This window comes from Xiphophorus couchianus, chromosome 3 (genome assembly GCF_001444195.1).
Source record: "Xiphophorus couchianus chromosome 3, X_couchianus-1.0, whole genome shotgun sequence".
Taxonomy (NCBI): domain Eukaryota; kingdom Metazoa; phylum Chordata; class Actinopteri; order Cyprinodontiformes; family Poeciliidae; genus Xiphophorus; species Xiphophorus couchianus.
In genome coordinates this window covers 20,291,804-20,318,318 of record NC_040230.1, presented here as the reverse complement: position 1 = coordinate 20,318,318, position 26,515 = coordinate 20,291,804, and the positions used below count along the sequence as shown (strand labels likewise).

Here is a 26,515-nt window from a genome sequence, read left to right as displayed (position 1 = left end):
TATCGATGCTACAGGAACTAATGCGTATGCGAAAAGTGTTTCATCAGTGAGAAATTAATTGACGCACCGTGTCACACGTTGGGGGGGTCAAATGTTGTGAGAATGTTTGCATAGCTTCGTGTAAGATGTCCAGTTTTTCCAGATCTGCTCAGGTAATTCGCCATAAATATAATCATTGTAGTCTTCGTCTGATTTAAACTGAATATTTCAACGTCACGTTCGTACGACGTAAGGAGGAATAGCTGAACGTTGCTAGCCAGAGTGCTAGCAAAGAAGCTAGCAAACAAGCTAGCAAACAAGCTCTGCCCTCAGCTGATATCACGGCTTTCGCTGCTACACACATTTTGAATGTTAAGATCAGTGCAATTATGGTGGCTAGACTGTTCTGTGTTTTCACATAATTCCGCATAATTCACATAATTTAATACATATCGGGTGTATTATGGAGCCATTTGTTGAGATATTCTAGAAAGTGTTATTCGTAACTGAGTTAAGTGTATTTTAAAAGATGTTCACTATTTAAGGCGTTTTAATAGATTTACTAAATCAAAGACAGGCGAAACATTTTTCAATAGCATAAGTATCTTGCATCAAAACCATATAACTGCACTGTCATCTTTACGCTCTACATGGAAACACTGAAACAAGCAAATAGATACATAGAAAAAAATAGATTTTAAACCGTTCTAAAAGTAATTTAAGAAACAAGGATACATACAAAACAAAAATTAAGAGGGCAAAAACCAAAATAGGTCAACTGAATCAAGTTGTAAAAAAATAATATAGCCAAATTTAACAGTGCATAAAACTGTAAAGAACATTTATTCAGGTATGATTTTAATTTTTTATTATTTAAAAGTGTACTAATAGTAATTACACTAAATCATGTCTAATTAAATTTTACAAAAAAAAAAAAAGTCAGTTTATCTTTGGAAATTGGAGCATTGTGAACCAGTGCATTGCAGAAGCACGGACTGTAATGGTAAAATTAAGGTCTCATTTCATTTTCAGACAAATAAGATGAACCAAAACCTTCGGAAGAAAACTGAAAGAATCTCAAATTCAACCCCCAATTTAGCAGGTAGCCCATGTAGGCTTTAAAAACACCATCTCATGTCTTCTCTTTCTTATATTACTTATTGCAAAAATGAAATCAACCAACTTTATCCTTGTTTGTCATCTATTTTTTTGTCTTAAATAGTCTTAATTGCTTCTGTCAGAGTACTCCAAGGCATTTGTGGCTATTAAGTGGCTCCCCATCATTAGAGTGTGAATGTGTGCATTAATGACTGAATTTAGTGTAAGCGCTTTGGAGTCCTCTGGACAAGATGAAGCACTGTAAAGTGCAGGCCATTTACCATCATAAGAGTGATTTCTACAGCTTTGTCCCATTATTCTGTCCTTACTTTTCCTCTTGCTCCTCCACAGCAATGGGCTACGTTTGCCCGATCCTGGTTCCTCATCGACGCCAGGATGCAGCCTCCCGGCAAGATCGCAACCATGTGCTCAGTCAGGCTACAGGGGAAGCACAAGCCCATCTACCATGCTCTCAGTGAGTTCTGTCTGCATCAAGGGATTCTCATGTATACCACAGCTTTAGATGTAAAGCTTATATAACCCTCACAAACTACTGTTTTCTCTTTGAAATACCAACAATCCACCCTTACATGTACTGCAGTACGCAATAGCCACAAGATGGCAGCAATGGACTAATTTTAAAAATATATCTTTGCTTTTTTGTTTTTATTACAATAAAAATGTTCTGTTTGGGCAAAATTAAAAGTTTGATTAATCTTTGTTGGCTTTTGTTTCTTAAAATATATCTAACAATATTTTGAACAGATGCTTTTTAAAAAATCTATATTGTAATCTGGAGAGATGGCTAACACTGTCAGCTTGGTAAAAAAGGTTCAAATGTATTTTAACAATGAGGAGAGGCATTAATAATGGTGATATATTTTATAGTAAAGTCTCTGCAATTTTGTCAGTTTAAATATTCTGCTGGTTTTAAAAAAAGTTCAAAACGTGTCACAGTGATTGAAAATAATTTTAGCAGGATATTTTTAGTGCAGCCTGAATCAGCAAATGAAATGGCTTCGACTGGCGGCTTGATTTCCATTTGCCGATGTTGTCTTCGCTCTTGTCACAGGTGTATGTTTAGATGAAGGCACTGCTCATAGGAACTGCAAATACATAATGAGATTTGTATGATTAATGACAATGAGCATTTTAAAGCATAAACATGGGGTAAAACTGCACAGCTTGTGGGCTAACAGCTTCATTGTTTCTCTTCTTCTAAGTATCCACATCTGACAGAAGTGCCTGGAAACAAGTCATCAGTTTTAGTACAAGCTTATGAACAAAATACCCGAGTGGAATATGACAAAAATCAGTCACTTTCTTTAGTTTTATTCAGTCATTGTTTGGTATGTAGGCCAAAATGGGAATCTGCCACAAAGTGTCTTTATTTCATTAAACTGGAACTCATTAAACAGCCAGCAGCAGGAACAAAGAGACCAACATAAAACTCTCATCTGTTCGTAGGTGACTGTGGTGATCACGTAGTGGTACTAAACACCAAACACATTGCTTTCTCCGGGAACAAATGGGAGCAGAAAGTCTACTCATCACACACAGGGTAAGGAATCTTTTTACTGATTATTCCCATCTGCCTGTGCTTTTGTTTCCTGTTTGTTTTTTATCCCGTAATCCTCATTTCAGACTTTTTACATTGCCATTTTGTTATGTTCTTACTAGCACTTGGTTCCTGCAAACAAACTGGCATGCATGTGATGAAGACATCAGTTTTGTTTTTATATTCAGTGTTTCCATGAGAGAGAAATTATCATAGAAAACCTTCAAACATCTCATTTACTTGGAGTTGTTTCAGATACTGCACTAACAACAATGTTTACAGTTTCTGCGTAATTTAATTGCATTTTGGCAGTGCGAAAAAGTACACAGTTAATGTCTCAGTTAAGAACTTGACTACTCCTTACCTGCTTAAAATGATTAAAAATACACTAGACACCTCCTGTAAAAAATATTTCTGCTCTTATTAATGTAAGCAGCATTGCTCAGACTGAATTGCTAGTTGGATGCGTCTTGTTTTATTTTTTCACTCTCTAATGCTCCGTTGTTCCTGTTAGACCCTGGTTCATGTTTATTTAAGCAGATTGAATGTTTTGAATCAGTCAGTTTGAGAAACGACTCCCATTACCTTTTCAGCTTCACAATTTTCTGCACAGCAAAAGACTAGTAGGGGATAATCAATGAATCAACTTGTAGGATGCTGTTTGCCCTTATGTGTGACCTTTATCTTTCCCAAGATGGGAAACAAGTTCTGAAAGAACCATAAAAACTGAAAGCAGATGTAGGGTGCCTTTTAAAAAGTATTTACACCCCTGTTTCAAATCCTGTTATAGCCACAAACTACAACATAAAGTGAGAGTTGAAACTGTTTCTAGAGCTTTATGTGTAAAAAAAAGAAGAAGAAAAAAGTATATTTCATGAAGTTCATTGAAGGCTTTGGTTGTAATGAGACAAAATGTGTTGAATACTTTCTCGAGCTACATGCTCAAGCTTTCAGAACTGCATGTATTAAAACTGACATGGCTTTGTCGCCTTCTTAAAGGTTTCCTGGTGGATTCAAACAAGTCACAGCTGCTCAGCTTCACCTAAAGGACCCAAAAGCTGTAAGCTGCGCCGCCAACTCTCTGCTTCCTACCGTTTGTGCTATGCAGACTGAATTTCAAGCGACCAGAAATGTCAGCACAGGATACCTTGCACCACCTTCTTTTTCGTATTCTGCATTTCAGATTTAAGCCTCGCACACAGAGATTAGCACAATGTCAACACGTGACAGATCCCGAGTCGAGGTGGCATTTCCTGATCTGACACTTATCCCTTTTTTCAGATGCACTGCTCGTGCATATTAATGAGCGGTACAGGGAAGTGGGATTAGATGGCAGTGGATTTATGATGGTGGTCTTTGATATTTTTTTGAATTCCTCTGTCAGTTTTAGGCTAATAGTGAAGTTTCAGATTCTTTTGCATATTCATGATTTCAGGATTATGCTGTGTGTTGTGTGAAACGAAATGTCAGGCTACTTGTGATGTTACACTGGCAATTTTATACCTGTGTATTAAGCACATCAGATGGACCTTCTTCCTCTCTTTTATTAAACACATGGACCATAACGTGAAATGATCTATTCCTGAAACTAATTCCTTAATAGGGCTTTTAATTTCTCATGTTCTGTTTTAAAAAGCCATTTAATCTCAAGGTTTGTGCAAAAAAAAAGTGCATGTTCGAAATCTCACTGTTGCTACTGACATATTTAGAGACTGTTCAGTTTCTTTTGTTTGTATAATGAAAGATTTGCTTTCTAAGAGGCAGAATTGACGTGGAAATTTAAGGCAACAACAGCAAAGATATAAATAACACACACACGTGTGTGTGTGTTATTTATACACAATTAAATAGCACACACACGTGTGTGTGTGTGTGTGTTATTTAATTGTGTTTCTGTCCACTACAGCTGAGCAACACAGGAAATCAAAAGTTCTCGCCCACTTTCTGATTTCCTGTTTGTCACACATCAGTGGTTCAGAGCATCAAAATCAAACCAATTTAAATATTAATAAAAGATAACATACGTTAACATAGAATGCACTTTTTAAATGAAGGTGTTTATTAAGGAAGCAAAAAAAAGAAAAGAAAAAAGAAACTTACAGCTATCATCACAATTTCCATATGTGCAACTTCCTAACAACCTGCTCCAGTACAATATTTTGTGGGGTTAGCTTTAATATTTTCAGTACAAAGCATTTACTATATTTGACCAGCTGATTGTTCTTTGAGTTTTATTTTCACACCTGATGTAGTGAATGAGTTGTCATGACAACAGTAACGAAAGGATTGATGAAAATGATGAATGAATGAGTTAATCACTGTTGATTGCAATGTTCAACAATATCTCTATTACATCTTTGGCTAAAGACAAATCATTTCCCGTGTTTTTAAAGAATTTCACGTATCACGCTCATTAAGATTGCAGACTCTACTTGGACAAAACTCAATGTATTAGCAGCAGTAAGACTAATTATTTTTCTGTTTTTAAATAAAAGTAATTTGCGAATTTTGTACTTTTTAATTTCTTTATAAATCTAGTAAAATTCTGTTATTTGACAACAATCTGACACTTTCCGATGCTTCTTCTCGAGCCATTTATCTAAATGTTGCTCCTTGTCCTCATTTGATGCTAAACAATAACAGGCCCTTATAAGAGTCATTTAAGACTTGGCTGAAACAGCAGCGTCCGCTGAGATTCGCTGTTTGCTTCTCCACGTGCAGCTAGTGTAAGCAAATAAGAATCCTATAAAAATGGCTGCGGTCCAGTGGGAGGCATTGGGATCAGGTGAACGACCTGTTCCGGGCTCCGGTCTGTCGTCAACGGTCTCCGAGGAGGCATTGAGTTGACTGCCGGCTCTGCTGCTGATGCAGGTTTCAGACGGGAGGCCTGCTGGTGATTTAGTTGATGTGAAGTTTGCAGCGAAGCGGGAGACGGGGAAATGGACGGCAGAACAGTTTGTCAGCACAGCGTCTGCCCAATGTCTCTCTCCAGAATCTCAGTCCAGGAGACCGTGTCCAATCCTCCTCACATTATAAAATATGGTTACATTTAAGAGGCAGATGTAAGAAAAACGCAGACATGTGTAGAGTTGTCTTTTTGTTATTATTATTATTATGATTATTACTGAATTGCTTGTATGTCATCGTGTGCATTTCTTCCTTGTTTCCTGCAGATAGTGAGGTTAGCAGTTTATGGCATGCTGCCTCGAAATTTGCACCGGCGCACGATGATGCAACGATTGCACATCTTTCCTGAGGATGTAAGTCCCTTCACCTCACGTCTGAGTTGTAATAATGGGTTTTTGGACTGCAAGAGTTTGTTCACAGATTTCAAAACTTTTGCAAGAAGTTTTTTTTATTAAAATACAACACTAACTAAAGAAACTCTTCTATTAATGCTGCTGTTTTACGTTTGTTGCAGCCAACGTTTAATTTAAAGCATAATTGTTGCCTCTAGTTTTGATTTCAGTCACTGCTTGTGATATATATTTTACAAACTGTTTTCTTCCTTCCATAAACACGTTACTCCTTTGTCTCAGGTATCCACTTAAACTCGAGATGAACCAAATGGATCACCTGCCCCAAGTCTTTCTACAACTCTTATAGCTTTGTTTTTGCTCCAAGGTGCTCAGCAAAGAAAAAAGTGTGTAATTCTCTTTGCAGCCTGATCAGAATCAGAAGTGAGCAGAAAATTAGCTGTGCTCTGCTGAGCTAAGCTGGGATGGAGCTAAAGAGACTAATTACATCCCTCTGGGGGTTTTGTCGAACAGCAAGCGAGTTTCCAGCTTTCACACATCCACATGCTTCAGTGTCTGGAATCTGGTTCAAAGTTTGGATAAGACTGGAAGAAGAAAATAGGTTTATGGAAAAATATTTGTATTTCCAAACTTATTCTCTACTGTTTCGCAGTTTCTCTTTATCCATTCATCATTTTATTTTTTCCACACTAAGTGGCTTTCATATATATGTGTATATATGTATATATACACATATATATTTGTCAAATACACTGCAAAAAAATAAAATATTACCAAGTAAGTTTTTTCTTGGAATAAGACTAAACTAAGTTTCAAGTACCTTTTATGTAAGTAATAGTAGCTTGTTTCAGTATTTGCTTAATATTGTTGAAAAAAGTTTTAGTTCCACTGACATACGTAATATAAAATATTGTGTTATAAGTGAATCTCAGTGAAACTACTACTTTTCCATCAGTATTAAGGAATTATTGACTTCAAAGAATCTCCTATATCTCGCTGAAAAAAAAAGTACGTGGAAAGATTTTGTTTTTTTGCAGTGTAGTGTTTGTATTTATCGGAAAGGCAAAGGCACATGTGACAGCAAGTAATTAAATTAGAAAACTTGGGTGTGTAAGAATGCAGCAGAACGATGTGCATCTGATAATTTTTCTGCTTATAATGTGATATTTGGGAAGAAATGTGAGAAGTTAGCAGCCAAAGTTAGTTGCTGAGCTCGGTCACCGTCTGCAGTGGAATCTGACATTCAGCAGAGTGTTTTTTTCTTCTTCAGTACCTCTTGGAAGTTTGAAGTGTTTGATCACTGCTTTTGTATTTTAGTCTGAACTCTTGCCTGCTCCCTTAAATGAACCTGTAGGCAGACCCGTCTGTAGTGAATAACAATAAGATGGTTAGCTCTAGAGACTAATGGACCCTGATGTCTTGTGCAGAATATCTGATGCGCTTCTGTGGTCGATTTTTATTTTCACTCCTGTATCGACGTTTTCTTCTCTCTGAGTTTCGTGGCCTAAAACTTTGTCCCTCTCCTGCGTAGGAGTTGCCAGATGACATTCGAGCCAATCTGACAGAGGAACTTCCTCAGCCCAGAGAAATTCCCAGGAAGCTCAGCGAGTACACCCAGGAGGAGATCGACGCCTTCCCCAGGCTGTGGATCCCGTATGTAGCCGCCAGCAGGCATTTATTTGTGCTTAAAACTGAGTTTCCTCCAACAATCACAGCTTTGTCTATGTTGCTTCCTCAAAATAATGTGAGCATTGGTGATGAAAGGCACTTCAATTATGCACAACTTCATTTTGGTGTGACCCAATAAGATACACTGCAGTTATGACAAAATGTGATCCTATTTCAGATCTCTTCAGAACATTGTAATTTTTCCCTTAATAAATTGTCATAATTAGTTAATTATTGTTTAAAAACAATACTATTTTGTGTTTAAAAGCATTTAAAAGAAAAGCAAAAATCATGATGAGGCGATATGACATTGAATAAGTTGAAGTTTTCATGTCTGTAATAGTCTTCTGAGTTGAATAGCTAATTTTCTCTTTGTGACTAGAGAGCAGATATAAGTTTATCCTTCTTTTTGCTCCTTGTCATTCATGATTTTTTTTAGTTGCTACATTAACTATTCATATTTGAGTGAATTAACTAAAAATAAAGCAGTGATTAAAATATAGCAAAATTTCAGTCTCATGGTGGATGGCACAAGTTACAAAAATTGTAAATGTTTTTTATATAAATGCTGTAAAAACGAAACTGCCAATTGCTAAAAAGAGTAACGCGCAACAATTTGATACAAAATGGGTATGATTACTTCTGGAAGGCCCTGAAAATCTTTATGCACAAGAGTACAAATGGGAGACTGAGACTTTTTCAGTGTTTCTACTCTGAACTGCCCACCAATGAAGAGTGTGTGTGTTCCCACACGCACACACACACACACAGCTGTGTGTTGTTTTTTTCCTCCTAAGCAACGGATGACTAAACAGATTCATGTCAGGAAGCATGCCAGCCACTGTCTTGTAGCCGCATTGACTTGGACTCTGCTCCCTTCCAGCAGAATAACTTAAAGATGCTGTTTTTGGATTTTAACCACAAACATATGTGAGTTGAAGAGTGAATGATTGTCAGCCAGCTGAGCTGTCACATGTGACAGGATATGCACAGCAAACAGTGACGGACGCTTGGCCAGGCAGCCAGTTGATTCATAATAAGAAGTGTGTTGTGCTCTGTTGTGCAGAAATAAGCTTTTCGTTCTTATGTAAGTTGGTGTAAGTGCCCTTTATGGTTTTCTAAGCTGATTTATTATGAATGGAAACGAATGCACAACAGCAGCAGCAGCACGCTGAAAAAAAAGGGAGTTTTCCCTTCAGCCTGGAAGCAGAAATGATCAAATGTCACAAACACACACGGGAAAGTTGGCTCTTCTCCTCTCTGTCCCAACTGGATGGGTTTACTGTGTGTGTGTGTGTGGGAGAGAGAGAGAACATCTGTTGCTCAACATAATCATATTCATGGCTTTTCTGGCTCAAGTATTTTCAGGTTGGAGATTAGACTGACACTGTGACCTGCAGTTTGCTGGCTTCGTAATATCCCAATGAACTCCCCCCTCCCTCCTTCCCATCCGCAGCACCTTCATTCTAACGAGTTAGCGGTCGCGCTCCGTTCAACATGTAGCCTTTACATTCATTAATCTGATAATCCATTAGTTTGTCCATCGTCCAGGTCGGGGTCAATGCACGGTTGCCAGGCATCCACATATTAAATTAAAAGTCTGGATTCTCCATAGTGTTTCACACACAGGAGAGTCTCCTAACTTTTTCTGTTGTGGATCTGGAATAAGTGCATTGAGCTTCGAATAAACACTGAAGTTGCCCTATATACCAGACATTCACAAAACCTTTGTTTTGTGAATGTCATGACATTAGTGAAAGAAAATCGTAATAATGTTGCTCTTTATTGCCTGCCTCTCCAAGCCCCAGCATAATGTGATATTCTTTCTTCCCTGGATTTATTTGTGTTTTTCAGACGGCTGTCTCTGATTTTCCGGTAAAGTGGAGAAAAATTGTGCTATCTTCAGGGGGCTCACCGCAGGTTCAAATCAATTATTCAGATATCAACAGCGACATAAAGTACTGCGCCGCTTCCCTGTGGCATTCCTGTTTTCATTTGGACCGTACAGCTTGCTAACCACACAGGTCTTGTTTTATAGTCCTGGTAAAAACACTTCTCATGTGGAGCAAGAGTCAAAACTGCTGCTCCCTTTTCTTCTGTACCAAATGCATAATTTAAGAGCAAACAAAGTTTAATTTACAGCTAATTAAAAATCGATGCAAAACTGCAATTTAGGTTTGTTATAAGAAATGCGTTTTTATTATTAAAGAATATGAATACATAGACGTATTCACACCCCTTGTGCTGCAGAGATTCAAATACGCTTTAGTTTTCACTGATGGATGCTAAAATTTATTTCCTTACACCTCATTTTGTGTTGCTCCAACACATTGAAGTTTGTAGTTGTAAAATGACAAAATGAAAAACTTTTGAAATAAATTGCTTTCCAAGGCATAAATTTATGTTAATGTTTTTCTTTAAAGCCAAGTCGAACACAACAAGCTGTGTTTGACTCTAAACTTCGAGCTGAAACGTCTAAATTAAGCAAACATTCCATGTTTCCATCCAGTTTGCATCATAATACATACATGTATACAATGCGGATTTCTTTGCTTGTCAGAGTGCGTTCCAAGTGAAAGGCCCTCTCTCATTGGTTATTGGTCGAGTGTCGTCATCCACGCCAGTCGACGTGCAGCCGTCAAGGACAAACCAGTCCTGGTTTAAGAGACGCCTCAGCCTAGTTAATATTCACGCTCCGCCTGACTCATTCTACTCATCAGATACGTGTGTGTGCGCGCGTCAGGGGCTGTAGGCTTTGGGTCACCGAGGGCGATTCAATCATTACCCCGAATTAAACACATAGTTAATATTCTTTCTGAAAACTCCTGGAGCAAAAGTGTGAGATGATTGGAGGAACCACACCCTCTGTGAAACAAATGCACACATTCCACACAAGTAAGCAGCCAGACCCAGGACATACGTACTGCTGTATGTGATAGCAGAACTATTACATTTTTCTCACTTTGTAACGAAACCCATACAGCATCCTGCGATTAGATCTGTCAGCTGAAATTAAAGGGAGAAAACACGAGAACGTGATGCTGGCTCTGAACTCATTTTGAAAGGCTGGAAGGAAAAAAAACAAACCGATAAGATCTGCCCAGTTTTTTCATCTGTCACTTTCTGTCTGTATATTTCCTCGAAGTCGCTCCCAATACTAATATGTTCTCTTGCTGTTTTTTTTTTTTTCTCCCTCTCTCTGCAGACCTGAAGATTACAAGATGAAATGAAATCAAAGCTCCGCAGAGCAACTGGATATTTTTAATATTAAACACAAAGCAGCAGGCTTTAAACATTTTGTTGTTTTCATAAAAATCTGACTTCACTCCATTCTGTAAATTTACATAAGAGCTTTCTTCCTTTTCCAAAAACTGTCGACAAAGTTTGCCCGGACTCCCAAGCACTAAGCCGCAACCTCAGTGCCAGCAGTAACAACCCCGGACCCCGCCGCTCTGTTTTTCTATGGCTTCGCACAAAAGCTCTCCGTGAGCGGCATCAGCCGCGACGGAACCACAGCAGAGCCGAATTATCCCAGAACAGCTTGAGAGTTCAGCTTTCGGCTCCGATCAGAGAAAATCCCATTCTGCTGGTTGCCCCTACGAGTGTGTCGCCATGAAGCAGTCGGACCTGGCCCGGAAACGTGACATCTGTTAGAGCTGGTTGTTTTTGCTTTTCACACTGAAAAATAATTGTTACAGTGCTGAGATCAGCAGTCGAGACCTGTTTAAGTGAACTGTAAACCAGGCTAATAAACTGTCTAATGAACCATCTCTTATGAAAAAGTTTTTTTATATAAATGCTGTAAAATCTTTTTATTGAACATGTCTCCAGGGACATTTTTTTTCTGAGACTTATGGTTGTGGTGCAGAGAAATAGAGAGTAAAAGAGGGTTGCAGTAGTCAGACATGAAGTGTCCTCTTAAGCTTTTTCACATAACAGCCACAACCTTCAGTGCACACGTGTCAAACTCAAGGATCAAATCCGGCTTGGCATAACTTTTTTTTTGCCACATGAATAGAACCTTCAAGATAATTGTGTGCTCAAATATTTTATCAAATTGAAGCAGGTTTTTTTCAGTATATGGCCAAATTACATCTGTGAAAAGATGTTCAATATTATTTAATCTTAAGCATTCATCGGATGTAGAGAAAGCTTTTTTTTTTAAATTAACATTTTAACAGTTTGTTAGTGGGCTGCTTTATCAATACACACCGGTTGTCGGTCTTTTAGGACATTCATGATCTCAATGTGAACCAAAATGAAAATGAGTTTGACACTTCTGTAAAACTTCTGCTCCTTGCTCCAGAAAGAGTGGGCTTGAATTGGCCTTAAAAAAGTAGAAGATGCAACAAAAGACACAACAGCTTCGTTTTTCATATGAAAACTTTGTTCATTTTGAGATAAGAGAATGAAGTATCGCAGGACAAAATGCAACAGCCTTCAATTTTTAAATAAAACCTGGTTCTGCAAACTCAGTTCAGAAACTAAAGTAGAAGCGCAAAGTAGAAAACAACAATACTGCACGCGGAGGTAAGTTTGACAGACAAATAGAGAATTGGTGCAGGGGTATCATGTTGCATTAGAAAAAGCAGTCTGTACAAATGATGCCACTTTTGTTTTCTCAGTGGTTTGAAAAAAGGAAATCCTCAGGCTACAGAAACCTGATGTCCAGTCTCGCGCTCAGACGGGACACATGCAGCTTCGCAGAGCTGCAAGGTGTGAAACGACAGGTTCAAGGTTTGCATTATCACTGGACGAAGCGGACACAGATCAGGCACTTTTCGGACATCCCTTTTACACACATATCATACAGATATCACAGAGATATTTACATTGTTTTTTTTGTTGTTGTTTTTTTAAGCCTAGGAGGAAACCCACTGCAGGGTGTTAGGTTCTCACCACAGTTTCAGATGAGTGCACATGTCCAGGGTGTGTGTGTGGTGTAGTGTCTTTTTGGGGCTCAAGCACTTAAGGTGAGTCCGCTCTTCCTCTTCAATTCTCCTCCGTGACCACGCTTTGTGAAAACCTCCTGACTACGCCCAGTGACCTTAGCTCCACATCCTCAGAGTTTCCTGGGTGGTACCCATGGTGCCCGTAGTTAAACTGGGAGTGGTAACCACGATAGTAGACATCTTGCTCTTCCTCGCCTCCTCCTTGGTGGTGGCTGTACGCCACTGCAGCAGGGTTGTACGGCTGTCCGTGGGGAGGATTGTAGGGCTGGAAGCGGCGGCTGCCGCCGTGGGGCAGGGGTGAGACTGGAGTGGTTATGGAGGGGATATTTAAGGTCACGACTGAAGTGAGGCTAAAGGAAACTAAAGCTAGATGCCACAACCAATGAAAATCAAGATGTAGTGTTGCCAAAGCAAGATAAAGTACTTCTAACAGAAGCTCAGCAGGAACGTGAGGCATGCAGGTGGACATGCAGTGTCAGAAGCTGCATTAATTGAAGTTCAGAGTGGCTACATAAAGCTTAGTTGTCCTAATTTTTTCCAGTTATCAAAATGGGTGCAATTACTCTAGGGGTAAAAGATAGATTTTCAGCACATCTCAGAATTTGATTTGCACAGGTAAGCCAGGCTGTACGGCGATGAAAGCAGACAATCAGAAAAAAGCGCTATTCATCACTGTTTAGCTGATTGATCGGGCTTTGAAAGAAGTGATTAGCTGTAATGAGATTTGAGCCCGAAGCAGGCGAATGCGGAGGAAGATGAGTAATTGTTGATAAATGGCAGTGCAATTGTTGGTGGCAGCATTGAGGAAGGTTTTTTTTGTTGTTGTTGTTGATTTATGAGACCTTTTACATTGAGCTTCTATATTATGGCTGACAATTTTTTAATTTAACCCGAATAATGCAGAACAGTTTCCAATCAGAAATTCAGTTAGATTGTGGCCTTGGTACAAAATGATTTTCTCTGTAAATTAAGTGCATGTTTGAAGATTGATTTAGATCAGGGGTCTGCAACCTTTACAAACCAAAGAGATGTTTTCCTGCAGTCCAGCTAAATAAAACTCTTTTAGAGTAATAACTGTTACATAACATTTTGCAGAAAAGACATCTTCATTTTTAAAAATATCTACTGTAAGAAATTTGAAAAGAACCACAATTTTATTTCTGCTTTGAGGGTTTAAAACAAAAAACAGGACAAAATGACAAAAAGAGGATATTTTCTTCTATGCAAAGAAAATGTATCATATGTAAAAAAATTATTTACGGCGACAGACTGGCGACCTGTCCAGGGTGAATCCTGCCTCTCGCCTGGAACGTTAGCTGGAGATAACCAGGCACCAGATCCCCTCCTGACCCCACTAGAGACAAGGGTGTTAGAAAATGGATGGATGAAAAAAAAAATATTTAAACAAAAACTACTTCGTTTCCAACACCAGGATGAGAAAAAAATATTGCTGATACTTGTAGAAACAGAAACAGAATGGCTTCTGTTGTGGAAATTTAATGCAGAATTTATTCCATGCAAAACAAACAAACAAAAAAACAACAACAACCTAAATCTGCATTTGTTCTGTATTTTAAAAAATAGTTGGTTCTCAACTCTCTTAGTCAGGTTTTAAAGAGCCACAGATTGCAGACCCCTGATTTAGTATATCAGGCTTTGTGTTTACTGTTTGGCCTCTTGGGGAATGAACGACTGGATGTTTCTGAACAAGGCAAAGAGGGAGGTGAGCACGTGAGGAGGAGAATGAGGAGAGATGGCTAGAGATTTCTCCTCAGTAATCATTCCTGTAATCCTGTTGAACTTCAAATCAGAACAAGGGAGAGCAGGGGAAGGGAGGAGGAGAGAAAGACAGGAGAAGTTTACCTCACATGAAGACGGAAAACCCAAAGACACCGAAGACTTCCAGACGAACCATATCAAAACTGCTGGGTTAAGATTTAGGAAGTGAACAAACAAATCCCAGACCATTTCTTTTACAGAAAGGAAACTCAAACCTTCAGAAATTCATTGAGCAATACAAGAACAAGACTGTGTCAAGTCCCTATTTTTCTTTCTGCTTATTAGAAAGCTTAAATAAAAATGTCTGACGCAGAAAATGAAATGAGGGACACAAGTTGTAAATTCAGAAGAAATTTGTTAGTTTTGTACACCCAAGCATAAAGTTTGAAAGAACCTGTCAGCAGTTCTTTCTTGAGTCAACGTTCAAGTGTAACTTGAATCTAAAAAAATTGTCTGCTGGAGTGTAAAATGTTCAAAGGGACGGTCTATCAAGCAGCAGCCTCAGATGTTTTCTATGCATCCAGAGCACAGCTAGCGCTGAAATCTAAATATTGGGTACAATAATAGTAGAAGATTGTGTTTAATCTTGCTTTATATCCTCTCCAAACAGGTTATAGTGAGGCTGGCAGCACTGTGTTCTCTTGTTTTACCTGTCTGGTCGGACGTTATGCTGAAGAAATCTGAGGTTGAATTATGATTGGTTACAAGACAAGCTAAACAACCCCAGATCCTAATAGCTCCACCACTATGCTTTATATGCAGTGGTGGAATGTTAATGAGGCTGGAAGAAGGTTTATTTCAAGACAAAAGTCTGTGAAATGTCCTATTTAATATATTTATAAAGCCACATGTATACAGACAACATATTTTATCTTTGGTCTAAACTTAAGATCTATAATCAAAGCAACTTTAATGTTGTGAATACAATTAAATCCATTTATTTCACAATTCATTTATATTTCTTTATTTTTATTCTTTCTCTGTTACTCTAACCCATTGTTTTTCCCTCTAATCCACATGTTTCATTGTTTCCAAATCAAATCTTTACTTACGAGCAATTACTGGGTTATTTTTTTAAATTGGTACAATATCAATAAAGTAAATAACAATAATATGTACCAGTTAAATGTCTCAAAAATTGGATTTGGCTTTTAAAATACGAACTGAAAAAAAAACAAAAAACTGTATGCAGCGTAATTGGTTGGCAGGGAGGAAAACATTCACTTAAAATGAAAAATGTTAAGCAAAATAAAAACTTTCTAAACTGAACTCTGCCTTTGAAGTGGTTGAGTAGGGAGGCTTGGTTTAAACCTTGAATTGTTCAAAGCAGCAGATGAGACTCTTAAACTCAAAATGGGGGGAAAAAACAATGGAGAGTTGAATCTATTTAAATAAATCTGCTTTGATGGATAAAATGATGTCTCATCCATCCGCTACTTTTCACAGATGATATACGACATCGTAGCTGCAACGGCTTGTAGCTGTGCACTTTTCAGAGGGCTGCAAGATCATCATCCGTATGAATATTCAGAGACGTTGTGCATGCCTCCATGTATGGGCCCGGGTCTGTGTACGAGCATATTTTATTAGATTTCAACACAGACAAATAGCGTTGACCTGTTAAGTCCTTAATCTGTCTGTGTGGGCATGAATGAATAAACTTCCAACAATAAAAGTTGGATGCATATCCAACTCTGAGAACTTTACAAGAGCAGTAACTATCTGAGGGCAGACTGTCGCTGCCTTTTCTAACATTTTATTAAATGGAAAGACACATTAAGGCCAGACTGGCAACAATGTTTTGGAATAACAAGAGCAGTAGATATTCTCAGTAGATATGAGTAACACCGCTCAGAGACGACGACGGTACAAATAAGGATGCATTCCAGTTTAAAGAAACGCCGCTAAATTTTTTAAAAATGTCTGCATATTTCGTGTTTTATGAAAAAAAAGATAAAAGACATAATAAAAACAGAATGTTCCAGTCAAAATGTTATTTCGGCTTCAGCTGCCAGATCATATTCTGCCTTGAACTCTGTCAGTATGTGTGTGTTTACACATCTGCAGAATTGGATCCAAACCTTAATATTATTAAATCCATGTTTCTCTCACATTTCTGAGGTGGGAATTTAAAAAAAAAAAGGAACAGAGAACCATCCGGTTTCTATTGTCTTCCCACAAAAATCACATCCACGCATCCCTGTCATGACGTTATTCTGCTTCTTAGGCACACTCCCATGTGACCCCCACACCCTCATCCCCATCCGGTAGTCATCCACAGGGTTCAAACCATAGTCTGTCTATAAAAATGCCTGAAGACCTAACAGGACAATAGGACAATGTAATTGTCCTATTTTGTTTCCAACTTGAAAAAGAAATCCAAAAGGTAGTTCAGGGATGAATGGATAATATTTACCTCCAACATTGTATCCCAGACACGAGTTCTGGTCACAGTATCCTGGTGGTCCAGTTGGTCCCGTAGCTCCTGGATTTCCAGGCCTGCCAGCCGTACCCGGGCTTCCGGGCTGACCAGGTGGGCCCTGGCTGCCTGCCCGACCTTCGCCTGGCAGGCCTGAAGATGGAGAAATATTTAAAGACGTGCTGGTAGGTCGTGCATGGAAAGTGGTTTGACATTTTGGTACAAAGACTGCAGCAGCGAGACACCTGGTGAGAAAATGTACGAAAAAAAAGAAGCAACAAACAGCGCACCAAAGGTAGACCCTGTCACTATTACGAAAAAGCTTCAGCCTCTGCGGATTTAACAACATGATATAAAGAATTAGCGAGCTACAAATGGCTGCTTGTCGTTATCCGGATAACAGAGTATGATAGCGAATGTCCTGAGGGCAGGAACAGGAACGACGCAGCTCCGAGCTGAAATCTAGCCCCAGGCCTCTGTTTGATGATTTCACAGGACAAACTGCTCCGCTAGGACTGCTCAGCAGTCTGCGGGAATCGGATATCAATATTTTAAAGGTAGTTTCTTTCGCCAAGTGCAAAAATTATTATCCCACAGTTATTTAAGAAAAGCACAGAGAATAAACCTTCCTCTAAAAACACTGAGGCTTGATATATGTTCGAATATGTTTTGCCTCTCCAGTAATGTAACCGTGGAAAAGTTTCAGTTAAAATTTGTCTTCTTGTAAGTATCGATCACGGTATGGCTGAAAATACCAGCACTGACATATTTTTATAACACAAACCTCAAATTCCACACCGCACGCAGTAAAATCAATACAGAGCATCACATTCATGGACTGAAATGTCTGCTCGCCTCTTTGAGAATCAGTAGAGAGTGAATCCTAAAAGCATTACGGCTGTGACTAACTTCAGTTCTTGTTTTAATATCGGCGGCATTCTGGTTTTGTTTAAAAGCTACACAATAAGACCAATGCACAAACATTTTGTCTGGAAATAAGAAATTATACCCATGGACAGAATAAGTTTACAATGTCATATGTTGGTTGTTTTTGGAAAAGCAAAAACAGAGGGCTCTCAATAATCTATAATCATGAACAGGACTGTGTTGTGTCTTACCGGGTGCACCGGGTGGTCCTCGAGGTCCCTGACTCCCAACGCCTGGACTCCCCCTCTCTCCCTTTTCACCTGGCAAACCTGGAAACACAGAGTTTGAGATTTTAAAAAAACCTGAGAAAATTTGTTGTAGTATAAGTAGAGCTTTAGCTTCTGAATTTTATCTTACACCGCAAATATAAATAAGAGCCCAAAGAAGGAATACAATTTTTTCAAATCACTTTTCTGACACAAAAAGAGCCTTCACAGTCACGCCTCTCGGAAACAGGAAAGGCACTGGATGGCGACAGGTCGCCTGAAACTGCAGAGCATAGCTGCCTACTGTGGTAAAGAGAAAAAGGTTTTGAGAAAAAAATGTTTTTAACAGGAATATGTTGAATGGATGAGTGACTACTTACTGTCAACATGAGAAAAGAATAAAATATAAACCCTTTCTCCTCAGATACTCAGTAAGATTACACTTTCAAACCACTTTTTACCCAAGGATTATGAAGCAAAAAGAACGATCTCTTCAAGGTACGAACATAATAAGCCGAGCGATGAGGACAAAATACTGACAGAGGCCGAGTTGCAACAAAAGTCAGGATCGATGTGTTTGTGGATAACATTGCTTTTTAATTCACAATGACTTGTGTCAGTATAAAATGTCTTGTCCATGGATCAGCCCACTCTTTAAATACTCCTACATGAGTTTATGTACAGTAATCAGCTGCTGGACTAACTCAGTTTTTCACTCTGCTCAGTGAATCATCAAACAACAAAATATGTAACATTAGCTTGAAATGACTTTTTTCTTAGGGTTAAGCCACATGTTTTTGTGAGGAAAAACTAACTCCACATGGACTAAAGCATTTCAAGGAGCATGAGTGAAAGTGTTCACAATTACTGTAGTGTATTTAAAACACTCATGAGAGAAACATGAACTGGACATGTGTAGGAAAGTGAGATTTTCATCTGCTTCCATTCACTTCTTCTGTTTCACATCTTCACTGTTTGCCTCACTGATGTAAACTATTCTGGTAACAATCTTTTCCCAGAAATGGGTGTTTGTTGTACATGTCAATGTAAAAAATGCTGGTCAGAATTGGAGCAGAAATAACATCAACATGGATGACAAAAAATGTCAGTTTTTGTCACAAATGATCATTCACCACATGGAAAATGACATGGTTTGCGAAAACATCTTTGAATTTCTTGGCTAGAGTGCTGGTAGATTTGGTCGTCAAGGACAACATGTCTCCTGACTTCCTCCTCCTCCCTGGACAAAGCAACGTCTCCATCTTTGCCTTATGAATTTACAATCTAGCTGGAGACGTCAAGCCATCAATACTGTTGTCCTGACTGATTCTTGTCACGTGTTAAAGTGAGATATAGTGTTCCCGTTAGCTTTTGTTCTCTGCTGGCTTGGTTCATTTTCATTCTCATTATTTTTTATGTACATATTTTTTTTATTTTGGGAAAAAGAATGAATATAACTCCTGAAATAGAAATGAATATAACCGTCACATGTCATGTTTTTTTTCACTATTAGATTTCACAGGCAGGAATCAAAGACTCCTTGCTAACAGACTTTAATGTGGCTACATATTGAACCAGTGACTAAAACGCTTTTTATTTCAAAATCAGTATCATGTTTGTTTTTTGTGAAAATGAGCTGAATAAATCGCGTCTCCAGGCAGCTTGCTGTCCTGAAAAGCAGCCTGTTTGAGCGATTTAATGTGTCCTTTTGCAAATATTATAGAATCACATTAAAATCTGATCTGCGGATTTTTTTGTCCCATTTCTTTTATGACTGTTCTAATGGAGAAAATGAATGTCATAGCCTCGGATAAAGAGCCCTTCTCAGTTTTGAGAGTCTGTGCATTAACTTTTTTTAACTGATGCATAAAAATAAACGAGTTTCTTATGTTGCAGGATTTTGTCTGAGTGCAGTTACAGGTTAGGCCTTTAAACTGTAATGTGGTTTTTATGTGCGTGGAGGACCAGTGGCAACAGCTTTGACGTTTTACTGGAAAGAGCCAAAGGACTCCACCCCTGATGAGGACGAGTCATAGCTGGACAGACATTCAGCAGTTTTTAATTGTTCCAGCTCTTTATGTGCATCTAGGCTGCATTCAAATGTTTCTTTGTTTTTTTTTAGCATGGGTTACATGTCTCAGTGATTAGGACAGAGACTCATAAACGCCGTCTGTCCTCTAAGGACCTAGTATAGTAAAGGAATGACATCATGGATACTGAAGTTACTGTCTTTAATGTGATTTGAGGGAGCAAACCACAAAATAAGCAAACAAGCAGAATGACTCCCAGACAAAGAAGCAGTGTGAACAGAAAGGTCTGCTGAATGTCTCCCAGCATATTCATGGTTTGTATTTGTTCTTCATCCATGTAAAACACTTAGTTGAAGTTTTGATGGTGGTAGTAGAAACCATACTGTTGATTCTGACATTTTAATTTAAGTGCTACAAGCTAGCACTTAAATATATCCTTGTTATATGAACATTAAATGAGTATTTAGTGATTTTTTGGAGTTAGATCTTAAAAATAAAAGATAACAAACCAATAACAAGGCAACTGAGAGAGTAGCAATGAATAATGCCATCACATATCAGCACAGAACACTTTGCCAAATAAAAAGATAGAAGTGATCAGTTATGTTATCAAGTGAGAAGAAGGAAGTAAGAGGAAATGTCTGAGAACAGCAGATCAAAAGGCTTTAACAGTAATTTAGCCATTAGAACAATACAACAACATAGTTCATCATGACCTTTATCCAATACTGTACATGAGGTTTAATGGGTGAAAATGACTGATATACAAACTATTAAATTCAGTAAAATTAGACATGGGGAACATTTAGAATGAGCGGTATCGATTTATTTAAGTTGTTCTTTTGATGTGAGCAGGCAGGGGACACAAGTAAAAATTGAACTAAGCAGCATATTTTATAGCAGAGATACTAAAAGTCGCTTCAATTGTCAAAGTCCTGATTGCTAATGATTTCTGTTGTTCCCATGGTATGAACTGTGGTTTACACCTCATCCATCAGTCCTTATGCAGGGCCAACATACTGATAAATAAATGTTTTCAAGGTTTTCCAGTTCTGGTTGATTTTGCAAATATGTCAGTGGGTGGTTTCAAATTCCTCTAAGTATTGATCTTGTTTTGTTCACTTTCTAGTAGTTAAATGTGTGAGGAGTAAAAAGGGCAAACCTCCTTCAAAATGACGAGTAACATTATTCTCATCTTATTCATCTGTCTTACGTCTGGATATATTATCAACCATTTAAGTAAAAATAAATGTAGAGGTTTCCCAAGTTATTTCTAAGCACAAATTGCTTTTTTAAGATTAGATTTTTAAAAAACTTTAAATATGCATTTTACATAAACACAAAACTAGGCAAAATATGATTTGAATAATTCAGTTCAAGTCCATCAGGGGAAAGCATCAGTATTTTATTTTTATTTTTTCCATGAAAGCATCTATTTATCTCACCTCTTTCACCCGGTTGTCCGCTCTGACCATTAGTACCGGGGAAACCGGGTCTGCCAGGGGTGCCTTGCTCTCCCTGGGGCCCAGGAGGGCCTCTCCTGCCCGGCTCGCCCGGTGGCCCCGTCACAGTTCGGACCGATCCTGAAAACTGTTGAGGGATCTGGTTCAAGATGGAATTATAGCGAGAGAAATGACCTAGAAGAAGCAGAAACGGTAAGGAAAATTTTTAAAACCACAAATTTATGGAAAGTTTATTACAAAAAAAAAATAAAAAAATAAATTCAACAAGTACTCACTTTGGATAATCTGTTCACAGACTTGCCGTGCAATTGCTCTCACTGCTGCTTGGGACTGCACATCACCCTGAAGAACAAACAGACAGCTCTACACACTGCAGACAAATGGCACTTTTCCATCTGAGCAGCCATGGGGACATTAACCATCAGACCAGAGGTTGATTAATGGGTGGGTGAGATCTAAATGGTATTTAATTAGCACTGCCAACCTTCATTCCAAGCTGATTCTTTTACATTTATATTTCACAAAAATGATATATTTAAATAGCACTTCTCATTTCCATGTTGAAAATCTAGATAAAGTTCTGGAAAAAATGAAGAGCCCACTGCACTGAACCCCATTGAAAACCTTCTGAACTCTTCCTGAGTTAAAACATTAGTATTGTTGTTTCTAAATGAAAATGAACTCGTTTTCTTTGCATTATTTGAGGTCTGAAAGCACTGCATCTTTTGTTATTTTGACCATTTCTCATTTTCTGCAAATAAATACAAAATCTTTGCTTGGCATTTCAGAGAATTGTTGACAGTACGTAGTTCACAGAATAAAAGAACAATGTTCATTTTATTCAAACATTTATCTATAAAAAGTAAAATCAGAGAAACTGATCATTTTAAATAGTCTCTTAATTTTAATTCAGAGCTGTATCTTTAATAAGACGAACTTAACTCTTGAGATATCTGGAATGTTAATTCTATATTTGCATATTAAGGAACAGAAAAAAGACAAAAACACCTTTTTGTTTAGTGAATCATTCTGTGGGAAATCCATTAACAAATGTTATCTTTTATGAGATGCAAAATAATCTAACAACATGAGTGATTTTAGGTTTCTATTTTCTTTTACGAGGAATGCAATGTTTGATCGCTTTTTAAAACTCCATTAGAGGGATTTAAATAAGATCAGCTGCTCCTATTTGTGACTAGAAGACAGATAAAGGTCAGCTGAAGGGCTGACCAAAAGTGCAAAAAACATCCTGATCAGATTACCACCATCTTTGAGGAGAACTGGGCCAACTCACAGAAACGCAGTTCTGAGGAAAAAATCTTCTCATTTTCTTTTTAAACGCCTTTCATCTTGGTTCTTGAAGCTAAAATTAGTTGCGTCGAGGTACAAACGTCCCCAACATTGAGGTTTGATTCAAGCCGGCGAGTCTTACAAAGCCGCTGGCGCTGACGTCCTCGCTTTTGTCAGCAAAATCCAGACACTGCCGTTGGTGCTCCATGAACACCGATTTGATTTGGTTCACTCTAAACAAGCATGAAGATACGGTACAGAAAAAGCTGCCTGATTGAGTTAAGGAGCCAGAAACAGGAAGAAATGGGATTTCTTCTAGAAAGAGCAGGGGCCATAAGTGAAAAACTTTGAGGGTTTTAGAGAAGAAAAGGAACAACATGTCCACTGGAATATCGCTCTAACAGCAGCTCAAGTGTACAGATTGAGTAGCTTACTCTTTCTCCTTTATCGCCTTTGGTACCAGCAAGACCCTGAAAAGATGAAAGCACAGGGAGAAAATAACATTTATTTAGGATACAGTGATGTGGAGAAATATTTGCCTCCTTTCAGATTTCTGTTGCTTTAGCTTTTTCCTCACAGCTAATGTTTCAGATCATCAAACACATATCAGGCTAAGATGGCAAAACAGTAAAAAGTAAGCACAAAATAGAGATTTAAAATAAGGATTGCATCTGTTAAGGGGAAAAAAGCTTTTCAAGCAAATTTGCCCCTATCTGAAAAAGAAATTGCCTTCTTGTTGAATCATTGATTCACTGAGTTTAAGCATACTTCTTGAAAATTGAGATACATTTTCACTTTCAGTCCTTATGTAAGATTACAATCTGACATGCAGGATCAAGAAATCACTTAAATAGAACCTGCCTGACAACATCAAGTAGGCCAAAATACTTCAAAATGCTACACATTGTGTCCAATGTGCAGAACTTCAAGATCAGACGAGAAATGAAATTGTTGACATCTAAAAATCTGAGAAGGGTTGCAACAGTTGTTGCATAAAAAGGGTGACACAATTAGTTATTAAGTTTAGGAAACAATTATTTTACCTGAGACAGTTTGTTTGATGAGCTTCTTTGCCCTTTATAGATAAAATTATTGCTCAAAACTGGAATTTAGTATTAACTTAGGTTATGTTTGTCCAATATTAAAATTGATTTAATGATTTAAAAAAAATACTTCAAAGGTCTCTAAGTTGGGTCTCTAGTCATTCATAACACGCATGTCCCTCAGAAAGAGCCATTTTATTTCCTTCTCACAAATGTCACCATTTGTCACTCTTATCAGTTCTTTTCTTTACAGCGCCTTATCTTTTGTCTCATTGGCTTTACTGAAACATAAAAGATTGGGACAAATTCAGTGCAATAAGCCTCAAAGTTTATAGTTCACAGAAACTGACATCTGGGCTTTGGATAAATGTACTTTCTGCTATTGTCAACACTGTAAAACCAAGGAGAAGCAGAACACATACGCCAAGCATGAGCAAATCAGTCATTGTAATCCAGAGGCATATAAAAGACATATTTCCTGGCCACAGGGCTCCGTCCATTAAATAAAAAAGCTGTAACTACTTCCTTCAAAAGCTGTTGCCACTTTTAAATGAAGACTTGTTTATTTTGAGTGGAAAAATGCTCTTGACCACCACCACCACCACCGGCTGTTTGATTGTGCTTGTGTGCAAGGGCGACGATTGTGTTAAAAAATTAACCGCATATAAATCAGCCGATGATAGGAAAGGTCTAGCCAACGTCTGACACAGCTGCTGGACGAAGGAGCCAACCTGAACAGTAAAAGTTCTCGTCTTGAACCTCTTCAGTGAGCCAGGATCATACGAGTCTTTCCAGGTACATAAATATCTGCCATCTTATCAGGTTGACACGGAAAACCATGCTACATAATGGCAATTTGAACACCGCTCATAAAAATCTGATTTATTATTGATCAAAGCTGACTTTCCTTTACTCCACGGCGCATATGTAGGGTTTCTCCAAGAAGAGGATTCCGAATATTTTTACTGTAAACCTTGAGTTTCAGATCCCTCCCCTGGCCCCCTTCTCTCTCTCTCTCTCTCTGGTGTCAAACGTGAACTGATTAAGCACTCCCAAGAAGATTGTTGAGCTCATTTCTTTCAAAGTTGGCAAACCTGAGGCAGCTCACCATCAGGTCAAGCAAGATCAATTTCAAAAAGACTCTCCAGGTGGTTGGATGACTGGAAACCGCATTCAGAGTCAGGCCCTGATTCACGTCCGTCGCAGAATAGGGATGTCAGCGGGAGCTTTGACAGTCTGGCACACTTATTTGTATATGGCCCAAGGAGAGCTGATGAAACAGTAAACCAAATCTGCTAGGTTCATCTCTATTAAAAGGTTAATCCCAAAGTTTCATCATTACTGACCTTGATAGATGAAGCAGAGCATTTCCAGATGCACCGTCTCTTTCCTAAAAACAGCTGTTTGGGTTTCATTTTGGTCGACCAAGACCAGAAACTGAAGCTCTGTCCCTTTCCGGCTTTAAATGCTATTAAGCTTTCACGGATATAAATCTATTGTTCTCTAATTAAGTTCTCAGTGTGGTTCGATATGTCCAACTTAGCAAACCTAGTTGGACAAATTCCCTCTAGATTCACTTGGTTGTGATTGTATTTAGGATATAAACAACATAAAAATAAACTATATAAATGGAAACAAAAACAGAATCAGTAAAATAATCATAATTTGAAGTTTCAAAGTTAATACTTTTAGGAGGTGCAGAAATTCATATGGATTTTATTTGTATCTTGGACAAAAAGCAGATCCAATCTCTTATAGATATGTTTTTATGGATTTGTGAGTGTGTTTTTAAATGTGTGCACGATGGGGAGGGTGTCAGTGATTTATGGATCGACTCCACGAGCCAAACTTGCTGCTGGCCTAGAGAGCTGACCCAGGACTAGATTAGCTGTCAGCAGCACCGCGGCGTCATCTGTTATGGTTAGCGCCACACATAGTTCGGATCGTCTCGAAGTCTATTCAGTGTCCTTGTGTATGTTGTGCTGCTTGTGCTAATTCGTTTTCTTTTTAAAGGCAAAACAAAACATGAAGGCATGAACGCTGACTCATGTTAGACTTTAAAGAAAAAAAAAATCATTTGAGGAATCTAAGCCCCTTATTACTATATCAATAATAACACTGCAGTGTCTTGAAAAAGAATTCATATCACTAACTTTTAATTAAGGTGGGATTTCACCTTAATAGTGCAGAACTAGGATGCCTATAAACTAATAAATGTTTATATATATATATATATATATTTTACAATGTTTTACACTGGTTTTGAGTATATTTATATTGAGTCTTCTCTACTCTGACGCCCCTAAATAAGTCCTAGTGCAACAAGTAGCCTCTGAATTAACTTATTTGGTACACGTGTGTAACTTAATCTCAGTATAAATCTGACCTCAGATTTGTTAGAGAATATTAGAGCAGAATCATGAAGATCAATGAACACAAAAGTTGAACTATTGGTTCTTTATTCTACTAAACTGGTGTTTATGTACGAGTGGCAGAAAGGAAACCCTTGCTCATAGAAAACCATAAGAGGAATTGACTCAGAGGGAATGAATGCACGCCACACTGCTAATATCTTTACGTTTTCACAGCGCACTCTTCTGTTTTGCTTTTTCACATAAAATCTCAGTAAAACAGACTGATGAGTGAAAAGTTCAGGTAATCTAAATTTGTGAGGTAATGTACTGTACATTCTCTTTCTTTTTTTTTTTGGCTCTAGCGACCCTTTAATGAAACGTGCTAAGACAAGAAAGTAGGTGAAGAGAGACAGAGAAGACATGCAGCAAAGGTCACCAGGCCCAACCTGAAACGACCGCGTTGAGGACTGAGGCCTCATTATGTGGGTTGTG

The 26,515-nt window shown here is 38.2% G+C and overlaps 2 protein-coding genes across 4 annotated transcripts in view; one reads left to right on the top strand and one right to left on the bottom strand.

Annotated features, from left to right (window-relative positions):
- Positions 1–10: 10 nt before the first annotated feature.
- Positions 11–11,330, top strand: mrpl13 (mitochondrial ribosomal protein L13). Its single transcript, XM_028011765.1, has 7 exons — positions 11–152; positions 1,429–1,552; positions 2,545–2,638; positions 3,635–3,695; positions 5,809–5,895; positions 7,424–7,545; positions 10,766–11,330. Exons 1-7 carry the CDS (start codon positions 126–128, stop codon positions 10,788–10,790), a joined length of 540 nt encoding a protein of 179 aa, XP_027867566.1. The 5' UTR covers positions 11–125; the 3' UTR covers positions 10,791–11,330.
- Positions 11,331–14,083: 2,753 nt separating this feature from the next.
- LOC114142274 (collagen alpha-1(XIV) chain-like) overlaps positions 14,084–26,515 on the bottom strand; it is a 120,223-nt gene continuing 107,791 nt past the window's right edge. For all 3 annotated transcript variants that reach the window (XM_028013470.1, XM_028013471.1, XM_028013472.1), the window contains 6 exons: positions 23,061–23,096; positions 21,612–21,678; positions 21,319–21,510; positions 17,829–17,906; positions 16,708–16,863; positions 14,084–14,312 (listed from right to left, as the gene is read on the bottom strand). In XM_028013470.1, coding sequence (XP_027869271.1) covers positions 14,284–14,312; positions 16,708–16,863; positions 17,829–17,906; positions 21,319–21,510; positions 21,612–21,678; positions 23,061–23,096 — 558 coding nt within the window. In that variant the 3' untranslated portion in view covers positions 14,084–14,283. The remainder of the gene's footprint in view (positions 14,313–16,707; positions 16,864–17,828; positions 17,907–21,318; positions 21,511–21,611; positions 21,679–23,060; positions 23,097–26,515) is intronic.

Bases quoted from the DNA above. Each gene is read 5' to 3' on its own strand.
- mrpl13 (XM_028011765.1), top strand. From the start codon at position 126: ATGTCCAGTTTTTCCAGATCTGCTCAG. The intron at 153-1,428 runs GTAATTCGCCAT...GCTCCTCCACAG, and splicing joins GTTTTTCCAGATCTGCTCAG to CAATGGGCTACGTTTGCCCG. The intron at 1,553-2,544 runs GTGAGTTCTGTC...ATCTGTTCGTAG, and splicing joins GCCCATCTACCATGCTCTCA to GTGACTGTGGTGATCACGTA.